We start from the raw sequence: 21,060 nt of genomic DNA, 5'->3' as shown, positions 1-21,060 counted from the left end.
TGTTTAATTAAGATACCTGCTTTCAAAGAAATTCTGGGTTTTTTTGGTAACATTTGTGTTCATTTTCCTACATCTAGCATATTTCCTCCATACAGTAACATCTACAAAAGACTAAAACTAACATTAAAACCAATGAAACTAATCATTTCCAAACAATAAAAGCTTCGCTTAAACAAGGAAAAATACACTGAAAAGTAAATACAATTAAACTAAACTAAAAAAAAAATATTACAAAAACTGTAACAATTCTGGAATGCAGAGTTATAATCCTAAATATTTTCACAAAATAAATGCCATCTTTCAGTCAATCAGCTAGAATTTTACTACTTAAAGAATTTACTATAACGCTGTTACATCTTTAGATAGTAATTGTATTTTTTTAAATATGTATTTTATAGAGTGCATCATGTAATATTATTTCAAAAATAATACAACAACAAATGTACAAATATGAGATTAGATTTTAATGGAATTTTTTACTATATATATGGTATGATACATGTTTGTGTCACCACCTGATAAATGGGAAAATATTCATTTGTACAAAATAGAAAAAAAAGATTAAAGAAATGTTAGATTACTATATATTTTAATATGCTCCTGGGGGTTTAGTTTAAGTAACATTTACAGTAGATTTGGGGGGGAAAAAATCATCAATAAAAAGTTAAAATAAAGTTTATTTGTAGACATTGTTGCTCAGCAGTCAGTAACCTGGGGGGTTGATTTGTGAGTCATTGCTTCTCTCAGTCTGTGGTTGAAGTTAGAGTGGATCGCAGGAAGTTCCTCCCCATGATGCAGTAGTCTGTGGGAGCAACAAAAGTCATCTGGCTCTGCGGAATATAAATAATCAGGAGGTCAGATTGCTCCCAGTGGGTGGGAACCTTTTACTACCAATCATGGAGGAAAAAGCCGCTGACTCTTACTTACGTGCAAAGTTTCAGGCACGGCCCACCGTGTTCTCAAGACGCTCTATTCTCCCAGTCACGTCAGCAAGTTTGAGGAGTCAAGGACTTTTTTTTTGACAATTATACAATGGAGCAATAACACCAGTAACAATAATAACACGAAGAAACCATCAGCTGTCAGCTGCAGAGACTGTTTATAATAAACTGTCATCCATCTGAAACAACAGACTGGATATGCTTGGCTGCGAGCTGTTGGATGGCTGCCTGCGTCTGCTTCTGGAAAGCCAGTCTAGCCTCGCATTTGCAGGGATCCTCCACCACCTCGACCTTCACCTCTTTGCCGGGAGAAAGCAAATTTCACATCAGGGTAACAGATCACGCAGAGAGTGAAAAAGCACACAGAGCACCACCCACGCCACTTTCCCCCACTAGACTGCTGATGGAGAACAAAACAAAGCTTAAATGAATGGAAGCTTTTTAAGGCAGAAAAGTACCAATTTCATGTAAACTGTCCAAAAAAACAAAACCATCTGCTACAGATTCAGGATTTTTGTAGTGTTATGAAGCCCTGATCAGAATCCAAGCTGGGTATCTACACGTCTTTAAACTGTTGAGGAGCATTAGTATGACACCAAAGAGCTGCAGGAATCCACACAGTATGATCTTACGTTTCAGGGAACATGTTTTCTTGTCCGCATTCAAGATATAACCTTTCCGGCACTTGCAGTAATACGAGGCGTTGCTGTTGACACAAATGTGTTCGCAGTCGTGTCCCATGGAGCAGGGGTCCACACCTAGAATAAGCCAGGATTAAGGGATGGCAGCATGGGTACAGTTTTTTGCGTGCAAGCAAGGTGGGTAGCTTGTGAAACGTAAGACTATGCTAAAAAAAGATAGAAGCTATTTTTTACTTCACATTTTGGAATTTTATGATTTTTTTCTGCATGCACGAGTTAAAAAAGTATGACTGGAAACTTTTCGAAGATATTTGTAGTTGACCACACATGTGGCGGAAACACCTTCACCGCATCTGTGAACTGCTGTGTGTTGGACAACTGAGGTAACATAACAAAGCACATCAGTTTGGACAGTTAACGAACAGACGCACACAAATTCACACATATGGAGAAACAATACAGCAAAACATCCATTTCAAACCTTCAACATCTGTCTTTTAGTACACGAATGTAATTGAAGAGCAGTCACACAAGTTAGCAAACTGTTTTTGATAGTTGATCATTGTGTCTGATAAATTTACTTTGAAAATTCGATGTTTCTTATGTTTCAAAAAGAATAAAATCAGCTTATATGGATGGATTTCACTTATCATGTTATGTTCATCTGAATGCTTTCTAATCAGTTTTCCAAATGTTTAAAAGTTTTGTAGAGAGGTTTTACTCTACGTTTTAATTATTTTCAACACAGACTAAGGAAAAATTCAGAGAGCCGGGACGCTTTGATTGCAAAAATAATCAATCTATGATCACCATATAAACGTTTCGCTTTTTAAAGAGAAGCTGACAGTCTTAAGACTTTCCGTGGGTTTAAATTGGCGACTACAAGCACGTTCTAGAGCCGACATCTGCAGTCCATACGGGGGCTGAGACCATCTGTTCTAATACTTTTTTCACATTTTTACCAATAACTGTCAATGACCCATAAAAGCCTCCCCCAGACTTAATGATGGAAAAAGGTCTTGCAGGCCGGCTTTGTCCTACCACACAGGGTCTCTCTGAACTTGGACGTGAGCTTCTCGATGACGCCGTAGGTCTCCACGTAGAAGACGTGGTCCTCCAGAGGGGTGCTGGCCATCAGCTGAAGGGATTGCATGTCTGCACGGTCCACCCCGACAGCGTAGATCTCGATACCCTTTCCCCGGGCTGCAGCAGACACTTCTTCCACCTGGTCTTGAGGTCTCCCGTCTGTCACGATGATGGCCACCTTGGAGATATTCCTAGAACGAGGCCGGGCTCCAGACTGCTCGGTGAAAGCTTCATTCGCTGCAGTTTTGATGGCGAGGCCGGTCATGGTGCCAGTCGCCAAAGGCTCAATGCGGGAGATGGCTTTCTTCAAGTCTAGTTTGCTAAAATAGTCTTTGAGCAGGAACTCTGTCTTGACCGTGCTGGCGTAGTTGACCACAGCCACCCTGGTGGAATCTGAGCCCACTTCAAGGGTGTCGACTATGTTGGCCAGAAAGATTTTAACCTTCTCAAACTCTCCTCGACGCACGCTGCGAGAGCTGTCAATGATGAAGACCAGGTCCAGGGAACGGCTTCTGCACTGAGAGTCTGTCTCTGTGATCAAACCATGGCAGGATTAAATCGATATAATACAAAAAAAATTCAGTTCGTTATTCAGACAAACATTTGTACTTTCTCTGAGGTCATTATGTAGTTATTCATCCACAAAAGAAGAAAGAATACTTTGGGATGCACTCAATGAAACAATTGAGCATCGCCGCGGTGGTTCCTCTAAAATGATATTGTATGCTATTTTACATACTATGCATCATTTCAGGGATTCAACAGTCCATCAGAGACATGCTTTATCCTTTCATGTCATTTTCCTGAATGAAAAGGATGCCCAACACGTGAAAAATGGCATGTCAATGGCAGTTAGAATCCCTGCCAGTCCAGTTTTACACACATACATTAAACTAGATCATTTCTGGAGTGTTTACCTCTTTACATAAACATCACTGATGAAATGGAACTAAAATATCTGACCTGAAAAAAGAGCATTGGTTGGTTTGGAAAGCAAACCTAACTGGTAATATTCTACCTGTCGGCACAGGACTGACGGTGGTGATGAAGCCGCTTTGGGTACTGACCGGTAGCGTCACAGGAGTGGTGGTCTTCCCTGGCGGCACAGCGGTCACCGGTGGCACTGTACTCGCTGGCAGGGTTGGTAGAATTGCCGGTTCTGGTTCAGTTGGAGGGCGTACCACAGGTGAGGGACAGAGACCTTTCACTTTGTAAGGGAACGGGTCTTTGATCCCATGTTGGGGATGACGAACCAGTGGTGGTGAGAGAGCTTTGTGTATGTGATGCATATGTGGGCCTTTGAATGTGTGGTGAAAAGGTGATATAGGGACTGGGGGTCTGTGGTAAGTCACTGGTGGAGATAGAGGAAAGGGGTGATACACTACCGGTGGAGGGATCCTTGGTGGCTGGTAGTGGTAGTGATACCTTTCTCTATACGTGTAGTCACTTCTGTGAACTACGAGGCCACCAGAAAGGAAAAGTGATGAGAACATTAGTAGGTTGGTAGAAGGTAAACAGGAAAGTTGTGTAAGTTGACATTGTGTAGTAAGTAAAACATACTGTGCAATAATCTCTTTTGTTTACTTTGGATCACAGACAAATTATTAGTATGTGCATTCAGCCATCCGGGCTGTTTCAGACAAGCCTCTACTATAGTCTGCACAGAGCTTGTGAAACCCCCAGCCAAGATCTGAGAATTCATGCAGGATGTGTTTGAGAAGAGTGTAAAATTTATTTGTTAGAATGAATTTTTATGAATGAAATATCTGTAATATTAAAAATGAATGATTTTTACTACAAAAAATGTGCATTAATCTTTTGTGGAAAAAAGCAAAATAATACTGCTAGAAAGGAGCGGTGGACAAAGTATGCTCACTCAAGTATCTTGTACTTTGTCAACTCCACTAAACTTGGGAGTCAAATTCTAGTTGCTCTGCTCTCTGATATTTTAAATGTCTTACATGTTTGTAAGCTGCTGTATTTCTTTTCCTAGCCTACCTATTCCACCACTGCTAGACTTTTGTGTAAAACCAGAATACTAAAAATTAAAGACTTACTTGCTGGATTCAGGGTCCTGAGCGGTGGGTGCCCATTATTTCTGGTTTGAGCGTAACTCTGAGCAGCCATTAGCTCGGGATCCCCTGCCATGAGGTGGTATGTGCCCTGTACATCAGACAGCAGGGGTGCAGCGCAGTACAGGAGGATCCAGTGAAAAGCCTTCATCCTTTCAGTGTGCAGAGCGCCTTCTGTGGTCTGACCTCTCTGAACACTTTGTCTGTGAGGATCAGGGGGTCAAACCGCCACTGAGTAGGAGGAGACCTGAGTGAGACACGTCAAACTGTCTGCCCCAAAAAGGTGGGTCATGAACTTCAGGAGGTGTATAGAAGAGCCAAAAATGTTTCTTTGTTCTTACTTTTTCAATGTTTTGCAACAGTGCTGCAAATATGCAAATCTTGTTTTAGCATAATGAAAAACATTTGGGACAATAAAGTGGTAAATATGTGATTTTGTTGATCTAAACATACTGTCTGAAATACACTCTACCAACAAAGTCCAGAGTTTGAATAACTTACTATAAAACCTGTGGAGCTATAGACAATAACACATTAGCTTAAAAAATTCTGAAGAATTACTGTTTAAGACTACTTTCAAAAATTAAAAGAAAGTCTGGCTACTTGGAAACAAAATAAACAAATAAGGGCTGGGTTGAGGACGTCCCTAAACACTGTATTACTACCTGCTGACACTAGATGGCGTATGAGTATTATCAATCACCAGCATATGAGTCTATGAGACCATGTGGTTGTTTTTTTTGTCCTTAACGCTATTTCAAGACTTGTAGTGAGAGCTCCTTTTTAATATCTCTCGATTTTCCTTCAGTTTATTTATGATGAGAAAAAAAGACGAGAACTAAGATGTAATAGTTTTGAAAGGTTTATTGAAGTCAAATGTATTTCTACTAGGATAAATCATATGACCAATATAGGAACGAGGGTAAGGTTTGCCGATAAGCATGCAACAACTAATTTTCACAAGACTAGCCGTTTTCTACAGGTACCAGGTAAAAGTTAAAAAGAAAAAGCAGAGAAAATGATCCACCATCAGTGCCCTCTGCCCCCACACGTTTATCTTAGCTGGAACACAGTTTACTACCTTAGCCAACACATAGGGGCAGCAGAGAGTGGTGATGATGTCTAAGGTGGGGGTAAAACTTAATTACAGTGAAGCTAAATAAATAACAGACAAAAAATGCTACAGACTCCATTCAAGACTGAGATAGAATCATTTACTTCTTAATGATTGAGGGGAAAACTGTAACACAATGCAACAATAAGTGCTATAGTAAGTGGATTGTCAGTTTGTTTTTCTTTTAAACTTCATATATCAATCTATTAATGGGATGTGCTGGATTGATAAGAGCATTTCAAGCAGTTTAACTTTCACATATATCCCTTTTACTAAGACAACAAAAAAAATGTTGGCAGAAGATGGGGTGGGACAGGGATACACTTGTGCCTCTTTTTAAACACATTCATTCATTCATTTTCAGTCATGCTCTCATTTGCCACCTTTCTCCTCTCATCTCCAGAACGCTCTATAGACACTATAGAAATACAGCGGCTGAGGGCAGGTGGGAGGGTTGAACTAAACATCTTCAGGGGTCTTACACTTACACAACAGGTCAGAGGGGTCGGGGATCAGGTGAGGGCAAGAAGGAATGCATATGGTGGCTGTGTGTGCGTGTGTGTTTTGGCAACAGGGCTGGTGTTTAGGCTGGCATGTAAGGAGGAGGCGGCTCCTTCTCTGGCATCTTCATGGCCATCTCGTAAGTAGGCAAGATGTACTAAAGAAGAGAGAGAAACATTTAAAGAGTAGTGAGGGCTCATTGTACAGGGAGGGGGAAAAAAGACAACATGAAACCAAAAACCCAACCAAGCATGTCTCTGAAAAAAGGAATTGAGAGTCATGTTCTGTGACTCTCAGTTCCTTTGTTGAATTCAACATCAATAAATGAAATTAAGCTGCGATGACATCAGAACTCTGGCCCATCTGCAGTATTCAGAACATTCTGAGCAGAGCAGCATCAGTGAAGTTAAAATTAGTTTGAAATTATTCTGAAACTCGATTAAAAATAAAGGAAAATGCACAAAGTGAATCGGAGCTTTTTAAATGTGAATGCTGGCAACTTCTGTTTGTCTACAGACACATTTTCAGTCTAATAACTGAGAAGATAACCGGCAAACTAAATCATTTATATTGTCGATTTTAGCCTGAGTTATGAATTAATTTTACCATAGTAGAAGCATGTTTTAGTGCAACCTAAATAATAACTACCGGTAATATTAAATGTTTCTTTAAAGATGGCGTAAAGAATATCTGGAGTGAGACTATCCTCTCAGCAGGTCAGCTTTCAGTGTGGAGACACCGTGTCGCCTGCTGCCTCAACTACAGCATCACGGTGCCAGTGCCTCAATACTTTCTGTTCATAGATGCTGAGGTGGCTTGCATACCTGGGGAGGGGTTTCAAAGGCAGGGTACACAGCGATTTCTGGCATGTTCCTGTTGTTAATATACTTGTAGCAGTTCCACACACAGTTGATCAAATAAGCCTGGAAAGCAGAGGGAAAAATATTTGTATCGTTACAGTCGACAGCTTCCTGTCTCCTCCTCCTAAATGAACACATATGCCAAAACCAAACAAACATCCTAATATAACTGTGTCTGACTGTGAATAATTGATAGATTCACCTTGAGGATGATGAGGAAGGCAAAGAAGACCAGCACAACGAGCAGCAGGCAGCTGGAGTTCATATAGAGGAGGTTATCCTTGTATGGGAAATCCGGCTGAGGAGGAAAAGGAGACAAAATGTTGATTCTTACTCACTTTACTGTCAGCATTTCCACACTCGAAATGTAAAAAGACTACTATCGTTTTCTTTTTTTTCTTCTGGAAGCACCCTTACTGAAAGAATAACAATGAGCTCATCTGTTTTCTTACATTTTTTTTCCCTCTAGGAAATAATCTCTGTACGTGTAGAGATAAATCGTATGGTAAAATCAGAATTCTCTCTCTTATTATCGTTAGAAGCATGAAAAGCTTAGGTTGTGGATACGGCGACTGTTGACTGTTGCTTCATTGGTCATGGCTGCATCTGAAAGGACTCCCTATAAATACTGACTGTTTAGTAATTGAGTGTTTGATGTATAAATGTGCACATTTACTCAGTTTTATTTATATAGCACTAAATCACAAAAACAGATGCCTCAAGGCACTTTATATGGTAAGGTAAAGACGCTACAATAATGGAGAGAAAATCGAACAACGCTCTTTGAAGAGGCACTTGGCGACAGTGGGGAGGAAAACTCCCTCCCCTCATGGAGCGACAGCCATCTGCCGCGACCGGTTGGGGGTGATGGGAGGAAGACAGGTTAAAAGACAGACTGTGGAAGAGAGCCAGTTACATTTATACGCTGTAGTGTCCATGAGACTTCCAGTGTGACACAAAAGTACACTACCTCCTTAACAACCTTTGCATTTATGCAACAGCACTTATGGAAAATGTTGACTAATAAGTGTCCGAAATCTCAGTTTCCAACTGGGCATGGTGTGAATCACTAAATCTTTAGAGAGAGCAAAGAGGGCGATACTGGATGAGGGCCAAGTGAGAAGTTGTAAAGATACTGTCATGGAAAGGGTGTAGTCAGATTGAGATATTGTGAAAAATAACATCGGACTTTGAACTGACCAGCTGGTCCAGGTAGTCTCTGATCCTGGGTAGGTACGTGAGAGAACTGATGGCCACCAGGCAGCTCAGAGCAAAGTCAAACAGCTGGTAGCAGAAAAATGGGATGAGCCAGCCCTCACGGTGCTAAAAACAAAAAACAAACAAAAAAACAAACAAAAAAAGAAAGAAAGAAAGAAAGATGATTAAAAGAATGAATCACTTGGGCAGATCTTTTATAATTTTGGAAGAACTATAGTGCAGATTCAAACCTTATCTCTAAACACTTGTCTTAGTTAAGATAAACCCTAAACATATTAATGTTATTTAGATCTACAAATCTTACAGCTGTGGGTGCACTACTCATTTCTTAAGAAGTCTTCTTCCAAGTTCTAAACGTAACGATTCTGAGATTTTCCACTGCTCAGATTGAAATATCAGATGTGCTTTGAGGTAAACAAACAGCTAACAATAAGCACCCATGGATATAAACAGGCATTATCATAAATATATACAGAGAAGGTTTAAATCAGCAAAACAGTCCTTTCTGATACATTTTCTTTCTACCAAAGCACAGTGTACTCAGGTTCTGACGAAAATCTTCTTCACTGCTAACATTAAGTAGGAATTTGGATTTGGTACACTATAATTAAATACTTATTACAATGGGGAGGGTGGAATCTAAAAGGGGTACCTGGTATACTACAGTGGAAAAGGGTATCTGCCACATTTGTCTCTGGGTTTCTACCTGCACACTAACCAGCATGCACAGTATACCCAGCCTGCAGATGGGTGTCATACTTTTAACTGTGCAGTCATCCATACTAGCAGCTAAATACAGGTCCACGTCAAAACGCTATCAAACCTGTCAGTCTTGATGCCATCAGGCAAGCCTGTGAGGTAAAGACGACAGGCAATAAGATCACAGTATTGTGTGCTTCAGCCCCATGACATCAGGGTTATTTGGCATGTTTTTCTCCTTTGGTTACCTCTTATCCTGCTTCTTTTTCTTTCACACTTTTAAACACGACATTTGGGATTACATTTTTGCATTAAAAAAAACCCCCCAAAAAAAAAAAACACGACAACACTTTAAATATATTACACGCTGTCAAAGAGATTTAAAAAGAAAAATTTTTTATTTACAGTGCACACTTACAGTAATAGCTCCGTACACCATCATGGCACTGATAGTGAGCATCAAGAGAGAGATGGCAAATCCAACACAGGCATTTTCTGTATGAGAAAAAGACAGAAGGAATACACTGAATGAATACAGTTAAAGATTTTACTACATTTTACTACAGCACTGGCTTTATTGTTAAACATTTTGCCTGTGGTCTTTGAGGCAGCTGCATTCAGTGTTAAGTGAACAGTCTCCAGGGATTCTCTCTTTCCAGCTCACTCCATTTTAAAGGCCAGCTCTGGGGAGCATTAAGCCTCTCGCTTTCAGTCAGTAAAGACGTAATGAAACTCAGTCTGGGATAATTAAAAGGTCTGCCTTTCATATCCTCCTCTCTCTCCTCATCACTTACTCAGTCTCTCTCATACTGAACTGTTCTGCCTGTTGCACTGGAGATGCCTGTGAGTGAGCAACTACAGAAATGCGGTCCAGACAAAATCTTCCGTTATTCACTAGCTCAGGCAGAACAACATGTTCACTGATGCATGAACCTGACAGGGGACTGCCGCTCAAGAAAAATAAATTTGATAGGGGCAAACGCACACACCGCAATAATATATTATAATATATTTTTTAAAGCAGGAAGACGAACAGCTAAAATTTCATCAACTCATAATTCTGATATTATTAACACAGGATTTCCTATTTATACCAGCATATCTAAAAGGAGTATTTAAAGAAATGACCTTAACCTCAAACCCACAGAGCCACTTTCACCCCTTCTTTCTATCAGCTGCACAACGTTTTAAAATGACTTCAACTGCTGAATGAGTGGAGGCTGATGAAGCTGCCCTAATGGCCACGACTTTTAACAACTTAACCCATCTGAATATTAAGATTGCCTTTGCAAGCAGTGGACATCCTCCAATGTCCTGTGTGCTGGCACAAGCCTGTTATGGGAAGGTCACCACATGGCCGATGTGGCCCCTCCTCTCTCGCTGAGTCACTGTTTTATTAAAATGAAGAGGCCTTCACCAAGCCAACCAACAAAACAACTGCCAGCTAAACAGAACACGCACTCAGTCCTGCCAGCCCTGCCCCGTCGCGCACACACAAATATCTAAACAAACATAAATCCTCAAGGAATCACAAAGGAAGTAGCACCAGTGGCACCACACCCCAAACTACATTTTAAGATGACACGTAAACAACTTAACAGTGTTCTGCTGTCCTTGTAAATTTTGTTTTGCAGTGAGTGTGGAGCTGATCTCCCAGTGGAAAATGAATCACACGATCAACCACAGAATAACAGCGACTCATGAGTTAGTGAAAAGCACTGAAAAGAAAAGGCATGGCTCCACTATTTATTCCAATGGAGTGAACTAATGTTTCACTCATTCTACCTCAGAGCACAAGCCCTTACTGTCATAGGACACAGTACAATTCAAAGACCAACCTTTGAAAGTTAATACTGGTGTATGATCCACTAACCAGAATACAATCCAGTTTTTTTTGTTATGAAATTAGTTTTATGACAATTTGTTTTTACTTACCAGACATCCGGTCAGAAGCAAAATAGTGGTCAATGACCTCATACTGCAGGTCGATAGTGGGGACGTTCTCTGGGTGGGTCACAGCGACAGTGAGCAGGATGCCCATCAACAGGTTCACTACCTGAGTGGAGGAAAGAGAAGGTTAAAATGGGCTTTAAAATACATAGATATGTATTCCTTCACCAAAAGTAGATGAACATACAATTACCAGGACACATTTTAGATTCCAGAAACATGCCAACACTGAAGCTGAAAGGCACAGCAACAAGTATATTGTTGAAAAAGATCAACTGAAACCACTGGTTACGTAAAAGGGAGAGAAGTAAACTTGTATGATCAGATAAAGATCACAACAAGATTGCAAAACCTCCTTCTTTGCCTTATCTGGGTATTCGTCTTTTTCCATGATTCAAGAAGGCACAACAATATCTTTCAGAAACTGTTCTGTTTTTGTTTTCTTTGAATGCTTTCAAAATTAGGAGTCTAGCACATACTGTTTAAGCCCAAAGATATTAAGTGAAGTAGATGAACATACAATGTGGGGCGATCGTGGCTCAAGAGTTGGGAGTTCGCCTTGTAATCGGAAGGTTGCCGGTTCGAGCCCCGGCTTGGACAGTCTCGCTCGTTGTGTCCTTGGGCAAGACACTTCACCCGTTGCCTACTGGTGGTGGTCAGAGGGCCCGGTGGCGCCAGTGTCCGGCAGCCTCGCCTCTGTCAGTGCGCCCCAGGGTGGCTGTGGCTACAATGTAGCTGCCATCACCTGTGTGTGAATGGGTGGATGACTGGATGTGTAAAACGCTTTGGGGTCTTTTGGGACTAGTAAAGCTCTATATAAATAAAGGCCATTTTAACCCAATCTGGAAGCCCCCTTACACCTGTGCCCTTCAACTTATGCTCCAATTACTCACTGACATAAATAAAACCTACACTGGGTCTCTGTTATGTAGCCTTCAAATTCTCCTTTGATATCATCTGCTTGAAAAATCATTTTTATGCCAAATGTGGATGCCCGAATTAATCACTGCTACACACCATTATCGACTTCCCACAAATGAGCCACGGGACCAGTTCTGACCCGGTGCCTTTGAAAAACCAGCCCACATACTGACAGGTTAAACCAAACACCATTTTAAAAATGTTTTTGGTGACTCATTTGTGGACAGTGAAACAGGAAAACACTCTCCTTATCTTAAAGTGATCAAAGTCACTTTCAACTAGTTTGACTTTATCATGGACCTCCATGGACTCCACCTGCTATTTGACAACTGGGAGCCCCAGCTGGATAAGCACTTGAGAAAACTGTAGCTTGAAAGTAAACAAAACATCCCCAAACATTTTAAAGTAGCACAATTTAAGCAGAAACAGTTCAAAATTGTTACACTACAAACACTACAAAAAACTAAGTACACCTTTCAATAATTAAAATCTGTAATGTATGACACTAGCTTACCAATTAGTACTACCAGCTATCTTTACTTGCAGCTAATGTTTCTTTACTGAATGTGACCACATATGTATTGGTAAGACTAAGTGACTCCGACACATCTGAGACACAATATTTAAATTTTCTAGATCAAAATTACTGACAAAGAGGTGAATATTTAGTTTAAATCATTCTATCATTGCTGACACCAGCATGCATGCAATTTAGGATCCGTTAACCTAACGTGCATGACTGTAGGAGGAAGTCTGTACACCTGGAGAAAATCCAAACGAGCAAAAGGACAACTTGCAGACTAAACACAGAAAAGCCCCAGCTGGCCAGCAGATTCAGAACAGGAACTTTCTGGCTGAAGCAACACTGTTAACTGCTGCACCACCATGCTGCATCAACTATAATAAAGTCCCCAGCTAGTAGGTACGTCTTCATGTCGCCTCTCTCAGTAACTCTACTTCCGCTTTTTACATTAATGGTAACAACAAACAAGCCTGAGACGCCGAAACCACATTAAAGACCATGTTAGTACATACTCTGTATAGAAAATTACAGAGCCTGCTGTTGTGTAGCGCTGTCTGAATGCACAGTGAGTAGAGCTGTGCCATATTATAACAGCCATGATCATTTTTACCACGTGTTGTAAAAGTGTCATATCACAATAGCACTGCTACAGCAACATCATGTGTTAAAGTTCCCCAGTGTGCAACAAGGATACAAGCTTGAACATGAAAGCAAGAGCCACGGGTCCAATGATAATTTATTACTTAAAAAGGAAGCTACTTCAACATCCTCCAACAAAGTGCAGTACTTGCAGTACTAAAATATGCTAGAAAAATGGTCCCGCTAAAGGTGGAAACAACACACTTGTTTCAAAAGAAAAAAATAAAATAAATAAAAAATACACAGTCGAGTACAACCAGGCTACAAGGCAGGATATATGTCTTGATGCAAGCTTAATCATCCAGGTAAGGATGAATAATATCCACTCACTTGGATGAGTGACTAAACAGTTCACCTACTAAAATCCAAATGAACAGAATCAAATTTCTGGAAAGGAGGAGATACTAACAGCTGATGAAGTTCAATGTAAATATAAACAAATGACTCCACCAAGCAGCACTGCAACTTGTTAGATGCACTACACATTACAGGAAGAGCAAACAGTGGCTGGAAATTACTCGTGTGGTTACCTTGTAGTAGGGCTTCAACAGCTGGTTAAAAAGCTCACAAGATACAACATCTCAGGTAGATTTTTTTTGCTGACAATATTGTACAGCTCCTGTAGTATTACAGGGTTAAACTACTTTATCTAAACTAAAGTGTTAAGCAGACATTTTCTATTTTTACTTGAAATATCCCAAGAGAAAACTACCTAAGCTACTTTTGTGCTGACATTTGATTTATGCTGTCACTAGATATATTACAACTGTTGAACTATAATCCTGCTGTTTGCGTCTTGTTTTATTTGATTCACACCTAAAATTAGGGACTGGGTCATCAACTTACAAATGCAGCCGCCTGCAAATATAAAAAACACACTGTTTAGTATTTTTTTCTATATTGTCAGAAATATAATTATTGCAAATTTTCTTGAAATGCTGCGACGTAATATTGAGGCTATATCACCCACCCGAAATAGTGAGCAATACCAAACATATAAATATACGGCTTGAGCTGGGCTAAAAAAACAAAAACAAAAAAACAATAACAAAACAACAAAGGAAAGAGTGGAGGGCTTAACTTTATAAACTCCATCGAAGTATTTATGGATATTAATTTGAGAAAATAAGCTTGGTATAATGTGTGTAACTGCTAGTATTTATTTATCTACCAGACATTGATCTGATACGTTGTAACGGTGGGATTTAATAATGTAAAAATGACACCCCGGTCGATTACGACTGTTATTCATTTATCCGACTGCAGTAGAGAGCATTATGGACACGACCGAGTGATTTGGGAGTCGCAGTTCACGTGATTAAACCAGGCAAATTTTGTGCAGCTGCAGAGGGATAAAAAAAGCAAAACGGGATTTACATAAGCAACCAAAGCATGCAACATCTGCTACGTGGTGTGGGCAAAGGAAAAGGGGATTAATTCAGTGAGCGATTTAACTCTAACCAGCCAGCAGAGCTGCAGCAACAAGATGCGCAAAAAACAGTTGGCTAACCTTAGCTACGTGGGCATGCCCAATTACTTTACTTTTGACTACTTTAATACAACTGCCATCACCACATATGTGAGACACAATAATTAGTTATTGTGTTAAATGCGCGTTTTTGCTTTTTTGGGTTGCTATTATGGCCACTATTTGATAAACGCCATGTTAGCAAGTTAGCGAAATGTCAGCTACGCAAGTCAAATTTCATGTATTTTAATACGCATAATAACCAACCAGCTGCTGATGACTTCGAAAAAATGATGAACCACTACGTCTTCTCTGTTTTAATTTACTAAGCGATTTTTTTTTTCAAACTTGTGCGAGTTTGAGACTAACAGAAAGCAAAATCCGACATGACAGCGGTAGCGGGTTATTGCTAACCCTAGCTTTCTGTTAACATTAACTCGACGAATAAAGAGTCCAGAGTAACAGCTACTTCATATTTTAGTCCCTAAAAACTACTGCAACAAATTCTCAGAGCCATTTGCACCTTGTATTAACATCCTTCGTTGCATAACTTCCTACTTTGGGGAACTTAACGGAACTGGTAAAGTGCTAGCTAACGTTAGCTTACTGACCCCTATCATTGCGAACCACAGTACGTACCATGTACCATGTTCCCAGGATGATCGTCCCCGTTCGGACGTGGCAACATCCGCAACACCTAGTGGTGTACAGTCTGTCTCGACTGGGTTTAAAATGATGCATGTCCTCTACAAGCGTAGGGAGAAACATCTGAAGAGCTGATTGCGGAGGAGAAATTCTTCTCAGCATCAACAGTCAACGAGCGAATGAAGAGGAACGCCCACCACTTCCCTGACGGCCTGCGCGCAGCGCGCATGAAAACAAACCCTCTGACGGGCAGGAAAAGGCAGAGACACCAGGGTTTGATTGACAGAGGATTCAACCATTGGCCGCAAAGAAATAATAAAAAAAAGGCCTAAATAGATTTACTTTACTGAATATTCCGCAACGCAAAAATGTTCATAAATTGTTATTTGTATTTCATCTGCACACACCTCACTTTTCCCCCTTGCATCCTCCTCTGCCATACCAACCCCTGCATATCCTCGTTCACTACATCCATAAACCTCCTACCCGCCAGCTCTATCTTCAAGATCCAATAACTTTCCTCTGTACATTTCCAACCCATCTCAGTCTTACCTCTCTAACTTTGTCTCCAAACTCCTCGACCTGAGCTGTCCCTCAGATGCGCATATTTCCGATCCTGCCCATCCTCGTCACTCACAGTGAAATTCTCAGCATGTTCAACTCTGCCACCTCCAGCTCTACCTCACGTGTTTTTTGTCAGTCCTACCACTGTCTCAAAACCATACATGATAGCGGGTTTCACTAACATCTTGTAAACCTTACCTTTTAGACTTGCTGCTATCCCTAACGCACATCTTCATCCGCTCCATTCTGCCTGCGTTCTTTTCTTCACTTTGGAAGGTTGACCACAGGTTTTTAAACTCATCTACCTTCATCTTCCCCCTCCAAAGACATATTCTGACTTTCCTCTACTGTCATTCTTCTTTTCTCCTGAGCAAATCCCCACCTTCCCACGCTCTCTTTTACCTGGTCTATGTCATCTGAAAACATCATAGTCCACAGTCCATCTCCATTGTAAATTAAATCACTACTACTGCACACCACACTACTGTCATTGTCGCTCTTATATCTCCGATGATAATAATAATAACAAAAAAATAATAATAATGCCATGCTGCAAATAATCAAGCTCACTAACACAAAATATCTTACAGATGATATTTACCCATTAGGGTATTACAATTTAAAGCCTTTCAGTTCATATTGAGCCTACAGGATGCAGTGTATAAAACCACCTTCTACTTAAACAAGGCTCTGCAGTTCTGATCATCTTTGAGTAGTAACACATGCCATGCAATAAAATGCACAAACTCTCAGTCATATGCACGTATAAGCAAACTGTGTGGTTCAAAGAAACCACCTCTGCACAGAAAACATAAAAAAAAATCAGATTTTAATTGTTACAAAGTTATTTTATTATTGATTATTACATGCAAAAATAGACATACATATACGCAACATAAAACATGTTGCATTACAGCAGCTATAGCGGTGTTATGCACTCTTAAATGAGCTGCCCCTTCAATTCATATCTATCACATGGGTCACATAGCTTAAAGTAATGGTGAATGACAGAGATTTTCCTGCCTATCAATGGTCACCACATTACAGAAATTTTGATTATCACTCTCTGGCAACTTAACAATGATTCTCATTTATTCACCCGTCCCTGTAAAACATGACAGAGTAGCCAAGTTTCTACAAAAAATGTTAATTTGCCTGTTTTTTCGTGTTTTATTATTGCATTATGATTTGTCAGAATGTCTGGTGGACAGGCCTGCTTCACTCCATTTTCTTTAGAAGTGCAGTAGATATTTTTTTTTGCCCATTTAAAGGCAAATATAAATGCTACAATAAGCTACCTCTTCAAAACAATTAAACAGAAACTTTCATATAATGATAACTAATTACATATTAAACGGTGCATCTTTGCTTTACCTTCATTCAACCAAACACACTGAAGGCAATTAAAATTACACATCGTAACAAAATCCCACATCACCCAAAACTCAGAGGATACGACCCCAGTGCTACAGCTACTCAGTGTACGACGAAGGAATCACAATTATTTTTAAAAGACGGACACCTGGAAGATCATCGACTACAAAAATCTTTCATGTTTTATCTTAAATATAAATACATTCAACAACAATAGACATATTTCACTTTAAGTGCATAAGAAATATGAACCCCACCTTCCTTCCAGAGACCACGAGTAAAGTATGCATTTACAGTAGATTTTGAGGTACATAAATTGCCAAGTAGCATCAACTTTTCAAACAACAGCTTTACAGTTATCAGATGCAGGTGTGGTTAAACAAGGAATACTTTTTCCCTGTTTGGTTTCTGATAATTATGATCTAAAGCCTTCTCTGGGCCCAGACTGTATCGGTCCTCCTCCTCTTTCTTCTGCCATTTGTAGATTAATATTCCTGCCACAGTTGCTGCGAGAGCCAATCCCGTTACTCCCCCTGCAATAACACCTGTAAACATAAACCTAGGTGAGCTATATTAGAAAGTCGCAGCTTATAGCTTTCTCATTGTGCCATATTGCAAAGTACCTGCAAGGAATTCACTATTCTCAAAGTAGCTCCTGCTGTTTGCTATAGCAACATATCCAGAGTCATCGTCTGCTGCTGACCTGTGCGTGTTGCCAAACGTCTTGTCTGAAAAGCCCTAAAGCAAAAGACAAGACAGTTACACACGATCACTTCCTGTTACACCACCAACATCAACAGGTGAAGAAATCATGGGACTGATTGAAGTAAGTCATACATGGAAAGTAATCTTGGTCTCGTCTCTGGTTTCTGCCAGAATTCTGCCGTCTTTGCTGTTGTGCTGATCTTCAGTTACACCTGGCAAGAGTGCAGTTAGAGAGGATGAAACATACAGTGGTCATGTACATTATGTAAAATGGGTCATTAACATTTTATAGATGAAGAATTACCCTCCTCTGACCCATCTCCAGAACCGGAACCAGAACCATCCAGGTCATAGCCTGATCCCTCCAATTCCTCTGGAGGGACAGAAAGCTAATCATGGGGGGAAAAAAACACAAGAGGGTATTTAAACATGCTGACTGCTTCCTGTTATATTGTTAAATATGAAAACATACAAGAGGTGAAGGAAGCTAACGAAGGTACTTTCCTTAAGAAGCCAATAAACACATGAATCATGTCCAGGATACAAAGTCCCACAACAAAATAAATAACCTGAAACACACACACTGTGGCTGACAAGCCCATAATGGCACAAGTGATTAGATTGTTACTGGCATGTAGTGTCAAGTAGATGACTTTAAGCGGGAATACAACTCCACCCATTTGGAAAGTAATTAAACTTAATTACAACTTCAGGGAGTAATAATAAATACAGGTGACATCTTTAGCTAGAACAATCAGATGGGAATCAGATGGGAATGTCTAGTCCTCATAATCAGTGAATTCAGAACCCAAAGTACAATAAAACATATACAATCTGTTGTTTATGTGTAATGAACAGATACAGGCCTCATAAGGAAGCCATTCTACAGCTGCAAGAAAGAGTTTGTGTACTCTTTGACCGGTATTCTGCATTATCACAAATAAAATGTGCTCTGTTACAGTTACAGGCAAACACAGTCATACTAAGCCAATAAACAGAGGCTCCACTGAGTCATAGCACAGCCTCCAAAAGCTACTTGAATTCATGTGTTCCAGTTTTAGAGATGAGATATGGAACGTGGGTTGTAAACATGACCCACCATACAGAGTCTGTACTGGGAAAGTTTGCTTTTCTCAAGAAAATTGGTTGAACCATGAACAACATTCACTGAATAAACCATTTTCAATGACTTGAGTATGACAGACAGTATTATTATGGATGGAATCAGAACCCTTGATGCTCTCCCAGATTGTGGATGCCCTCCAAGAAGGCGGTAAACAGAACCCGAGGTTATGAGAAAAATACTTGTTGAAGCCTCTACACCACCATTATGACAATGCTCATGAAGAAATGACACTAAAGTTTAACATTTTGGCAAAAAGTGAGGGGGGGGGGGGGGGGGGGACGGACTCCACAACAACATAACATCTTTTCTGGCTGTGGCTCAGGAAGTGGAGCTGTTTACTAATCAGAAGGTTAATGGTTTGATCCCTGTCTGCATGATCGGGCAAGATACTGAACCCTAAAGTGCTCCGACGCTTGCATACACCTAAACATAGAAGGAAGTGCTTTGAGTGCTCAACCGGAGTAGGAAAGCACTGTATAAGAACCAGTCTTACAATCCTGCTATAGGTGCTCAGGGCCTGGAGGGCTTTCAGTCACTGAGATCATAATTAATTTTAAGACCACATCAAAATATTTTTTCAGTCATGTGTCACAGCAGGTGTATATGCCCTGAGGTAAGGAGAGGCTGGATGTTGAAACCAGACATAATGAACACAAGTAAATCAACAACAGAATGGTTGAACGAGAAGAAAACTAATGCTATGGAGGCCAAATCAGAGTCGTGACGCTAACCCAACTTAAGCTTATAGCCTTAGTAATAACAGGCCTCATACATCATGTACGTTTCAGGGAGGATTAAAGGCTCCAATCGAAACCCTGAAGAAGACACAAGTTTGCCTTTTAACGAGGCTTACATGAAAAGATCAAACCATATCTCATAAAGAAATTTCGACTGATTCAAAAACGGTTTCTTGTATAAATAATTAATACTTTCGGATTCTTAGGTTTGAACAATTTATTGAAACCTGCTTTCCAGATACAATAATCTGATTTTACGGCCTTTACATTACACCATGCATCGTTATAAACAAGCGAGAAGCCTCCTAATACTTTTGATTATTTCTATGTTATTTTTTATAGTTAAGAATTTCAGCTTTGATTAATAGAATTAGACTACTTCATCACTGCTACCGATAACAATATGGTGGATAATAGGTGTGTGTTATTGTTTTTTGCAGTCACGTGACTCTACAAAAGCCAGAAACTGGTCTTTAATTGGTATTATCTTCAGTTGACTTTTCCTAAAAATAAAAACAAACCACAAGACACTCTTAGCTGAAAATGTACACATTAACATCTCTTGCTCGAAAGTCTAATGCAGCCCGGTTAACTTCAGGAAGTGAGAAAGGTGAGCGCGAGATCTTTAGCGTCACGTATGGCTTTTTAAAAGTGTTGAACAAGATAAAAATGACTTACCGACGTCCACACCGGATGTATTAATCCCAGAGAGAGAAATAAAGAAGCTGCCAAAGATAGCCGCATGCTTTAGCTGAGCTGGTGTCCGCTTTGCTCTTCTCCGGAGCTGCCTGCGAAGGTGTTTTTATTGAACTTCCAGCTTCTCCCGGTGTCACTGTGTCCAAATCCCGCCCACCAATAAAACACACGTTAACTGTAGCTGATAACAGGTGGCAGGGCTCATACGCTGGAGTCTGTACATAAGACAGACCCCTGGGTAAGAGCAAATAAATGAATAAAAAGTTAATTAATAAATTAACCTACCGTAGGAGGAAATAAAAGCAAAACTGTAATTTGTTTATTCGTGCTGTAGTTTGACCCTTAAAACTATCTTTTTATCTATCATATCGCGTGAGGATCCTGTTGGCTTTGTATATAAAAAAAATCTATTTAACCAAAACTAAACTTAAAACTAAAACTAGATGTAAAAAACGAAAAAACAAAAAACATTTTAGTTAACTAAAATGGTAGTAATAAGAAATCTGAAAAAAAAATTAACTAAAATGATTTTTTGAACTCGAAAAACGAACTAAAATGAAATAAAAATGTAAGGGAAACA

General features: G+C 39.9%; 3 protein-coding genes across 7 annotated transcripts; all 3 read right to left on the bottom strand.

Annotated features, from left to right (window-relative positions):
• Positions 1-443: 443 nt before the first annotated feature.
• Positions 444-4,973, bottom strand: matn3a (matrilin 3a). Of its 5 annotated transcripts, XM_080289353.1 has the most exons (7): positions 4,726-4,943; positions 3,687-4,124; positions 2,624-3,199; positions 1,574-1,699; positions 1,143-1,240; positions 928-994; positions 444-830 (listed from the first exon to the last, which is right to left on the bottom strand). In XM_080289353.1, the coding sequence occupies exons 1-6, from the start codon at positions 4,889-4,891 to the stop codon at positions 938-940; spliced, it is 1,461 nt and encodes a 486-aa protein (XP_080145479.1). In that variant the 5' UTR covers positions 4,892-4,943; the 3' UTR covers positions 444-830; positions 928-937. The 5 variants fall into 5 exon arrangements, with proteins under 5 accessions (XP_080145479.1, XP_080145481.1, XP_080145480.1 ...); XM_080289355.1 differs by lacking the exon at positions 3,687-4,124 and having other exon boundaries at positions 4,726-4,973; XM_080289354.1 differs by lacking the exon at positions 1,574-1,699.
• A 616-nt stretch (positions 4,974-5,589) lies between these two features.
• laptm4a (lysosomal protein transmembrane 4 alpha) lies at positions 5,590-15,853 on the bottom strand. The gene is made up of 7 exons (XM_026142899.2): positions 15,273-15,853; positions 11,068-11,188; positions 9,551-9,627; positions 8,416-8,538; positions 7,418-7,513; positions 7,180-7,278; positions 5,590-6,512 (listed from the first exon to the last, which is right to left on the bottom strand). Exons 1-7 carry the CDS (start codon positions 15,438-15,440, stop codon positions 6,438-6,440), a joined length of 759 nt encoding a protein of 252 aa, XP_025998684.1. The 5' UTR covers positions 15,441-15,853; the 3' UTR covers positions 5,590-6,437.
• An 816-nt stretch (positions 15,854-16,669) lies between these two features.
• On the bottom strand, positions 16,670-20,633 carry LOC145420382 (uncharacterized). Its single transcript, XM_080289569.1, has 5 exons — positions 20,463-20,633; positions 18,226-18,310; positions 18,054-18,133; positions 17,840-17,954; positions 16,670-17,761 (listed from the first exon to the last, which is right to left on the bottom strand). The coding sequence occupies exons 1-5, from the start codon at positions 20,526-20,528 to the stop codon at positions 17,592-17,594; spliced, it is 516 nt and encodes a 171-aa protein (XP_080145695.1). The 5' UTR covers positions 20,529-20,633; the 3' UTR covers positions 16,670-17,591.
• Between the last annotated feature and the right edge of the window lie 427 nt (positions 20,634-21,060).

Source organism: Astatotilapia calliptera, chromosome 15 (assembly GCF_964374335.1).
Source record: "Astatotilapia calliptera chromosome 15, fAstCal68.1, whole genome shotgun sequence".
NCBI lineage: Eukaryota > Metazoa > Chordata > Actinopteri > Cichliformes > Cichlidae > Astatotilapia > Astatotilapia calliptera.
This window is presented reverse-complemented; position numbering and strand designations above follow the sequence as displayed.

What these genes read in the sequence shown, in the direction of transcription:
- matn3a (XM_080289353.1), bottom strand. Translation starts at nt 4,891, where the DNA reads ATGAAGGCTTTTCACTGGATCCTCCTGTACTGCGCTGCACCCCTGCTG. An exon ending in CAGGACCCTGAATCCAGCAA is followed by an intron (nt 4,125 to 4,725) that starts GTAAGTCTTTAA and finishes GTGGCCTCGTAG; the next exon opens with TTCACAGAAGTGACTACACG. An exon ending in TCCAACAGCTCGCAGCCAAG is followed by an intron (nt 995 to 1,142) that starts CATATCCAGTCT and finishes TGACTCCTCAAA; the next exon opens with CTTGCTGACGTGACTGGGAG.
- laptm4a (XM_026142899.2), bottom strand. Translation starts at nt 15,440, where the DNA reads ATGCTGAGAAGAATTTCTCCTCCGCAATCAGCTCTTCAGATGTTTCTC. An exon ending in TGCTTCTGACCGGATGTCTG is followed by an intron (nt 9,628 to 11,067) that starts GTAAGTAAAAAC and finishes TTTCTCATACAG; the next exon opens with AAAATGCCTGTGTTGGATTT. An exon ending in TGGTGTACGGAGCTATTACT is followed by an intron (nt 8,539 to 9,550) that starts GTAAGTGTGCAC and finishes TTTTGTTTTTAG; the next exon opens with CACCGTGAGGGCTGGCTCAT.
- LOC145420382 (XM_080289569.1), bottom strand. Translation starts at nt 20,528, where the DNA reads ATGCGGCTATCTTTGGCAGCTTCTTTATTTCTCTCTCTGGGATTAATA. An exon ending in TACATCCGGTGTGGACGTCG is followed by an intron (nt 18,311 to 20,462) that starts GTAAGTCATTTT and finishes CCCCATGATTAG; the next exon opens with CTTTCTGTCCCTCCAGAGGA. An exon ending in TGGAGATGGGTCAGAGGAGG is followed by an intron (nt 18,134 to 18,225) that starts GTAATTCTTCAT and finishes CACTCTTGCCAG; the next exon opens with GTGTAACTGAAGATCAGCAC.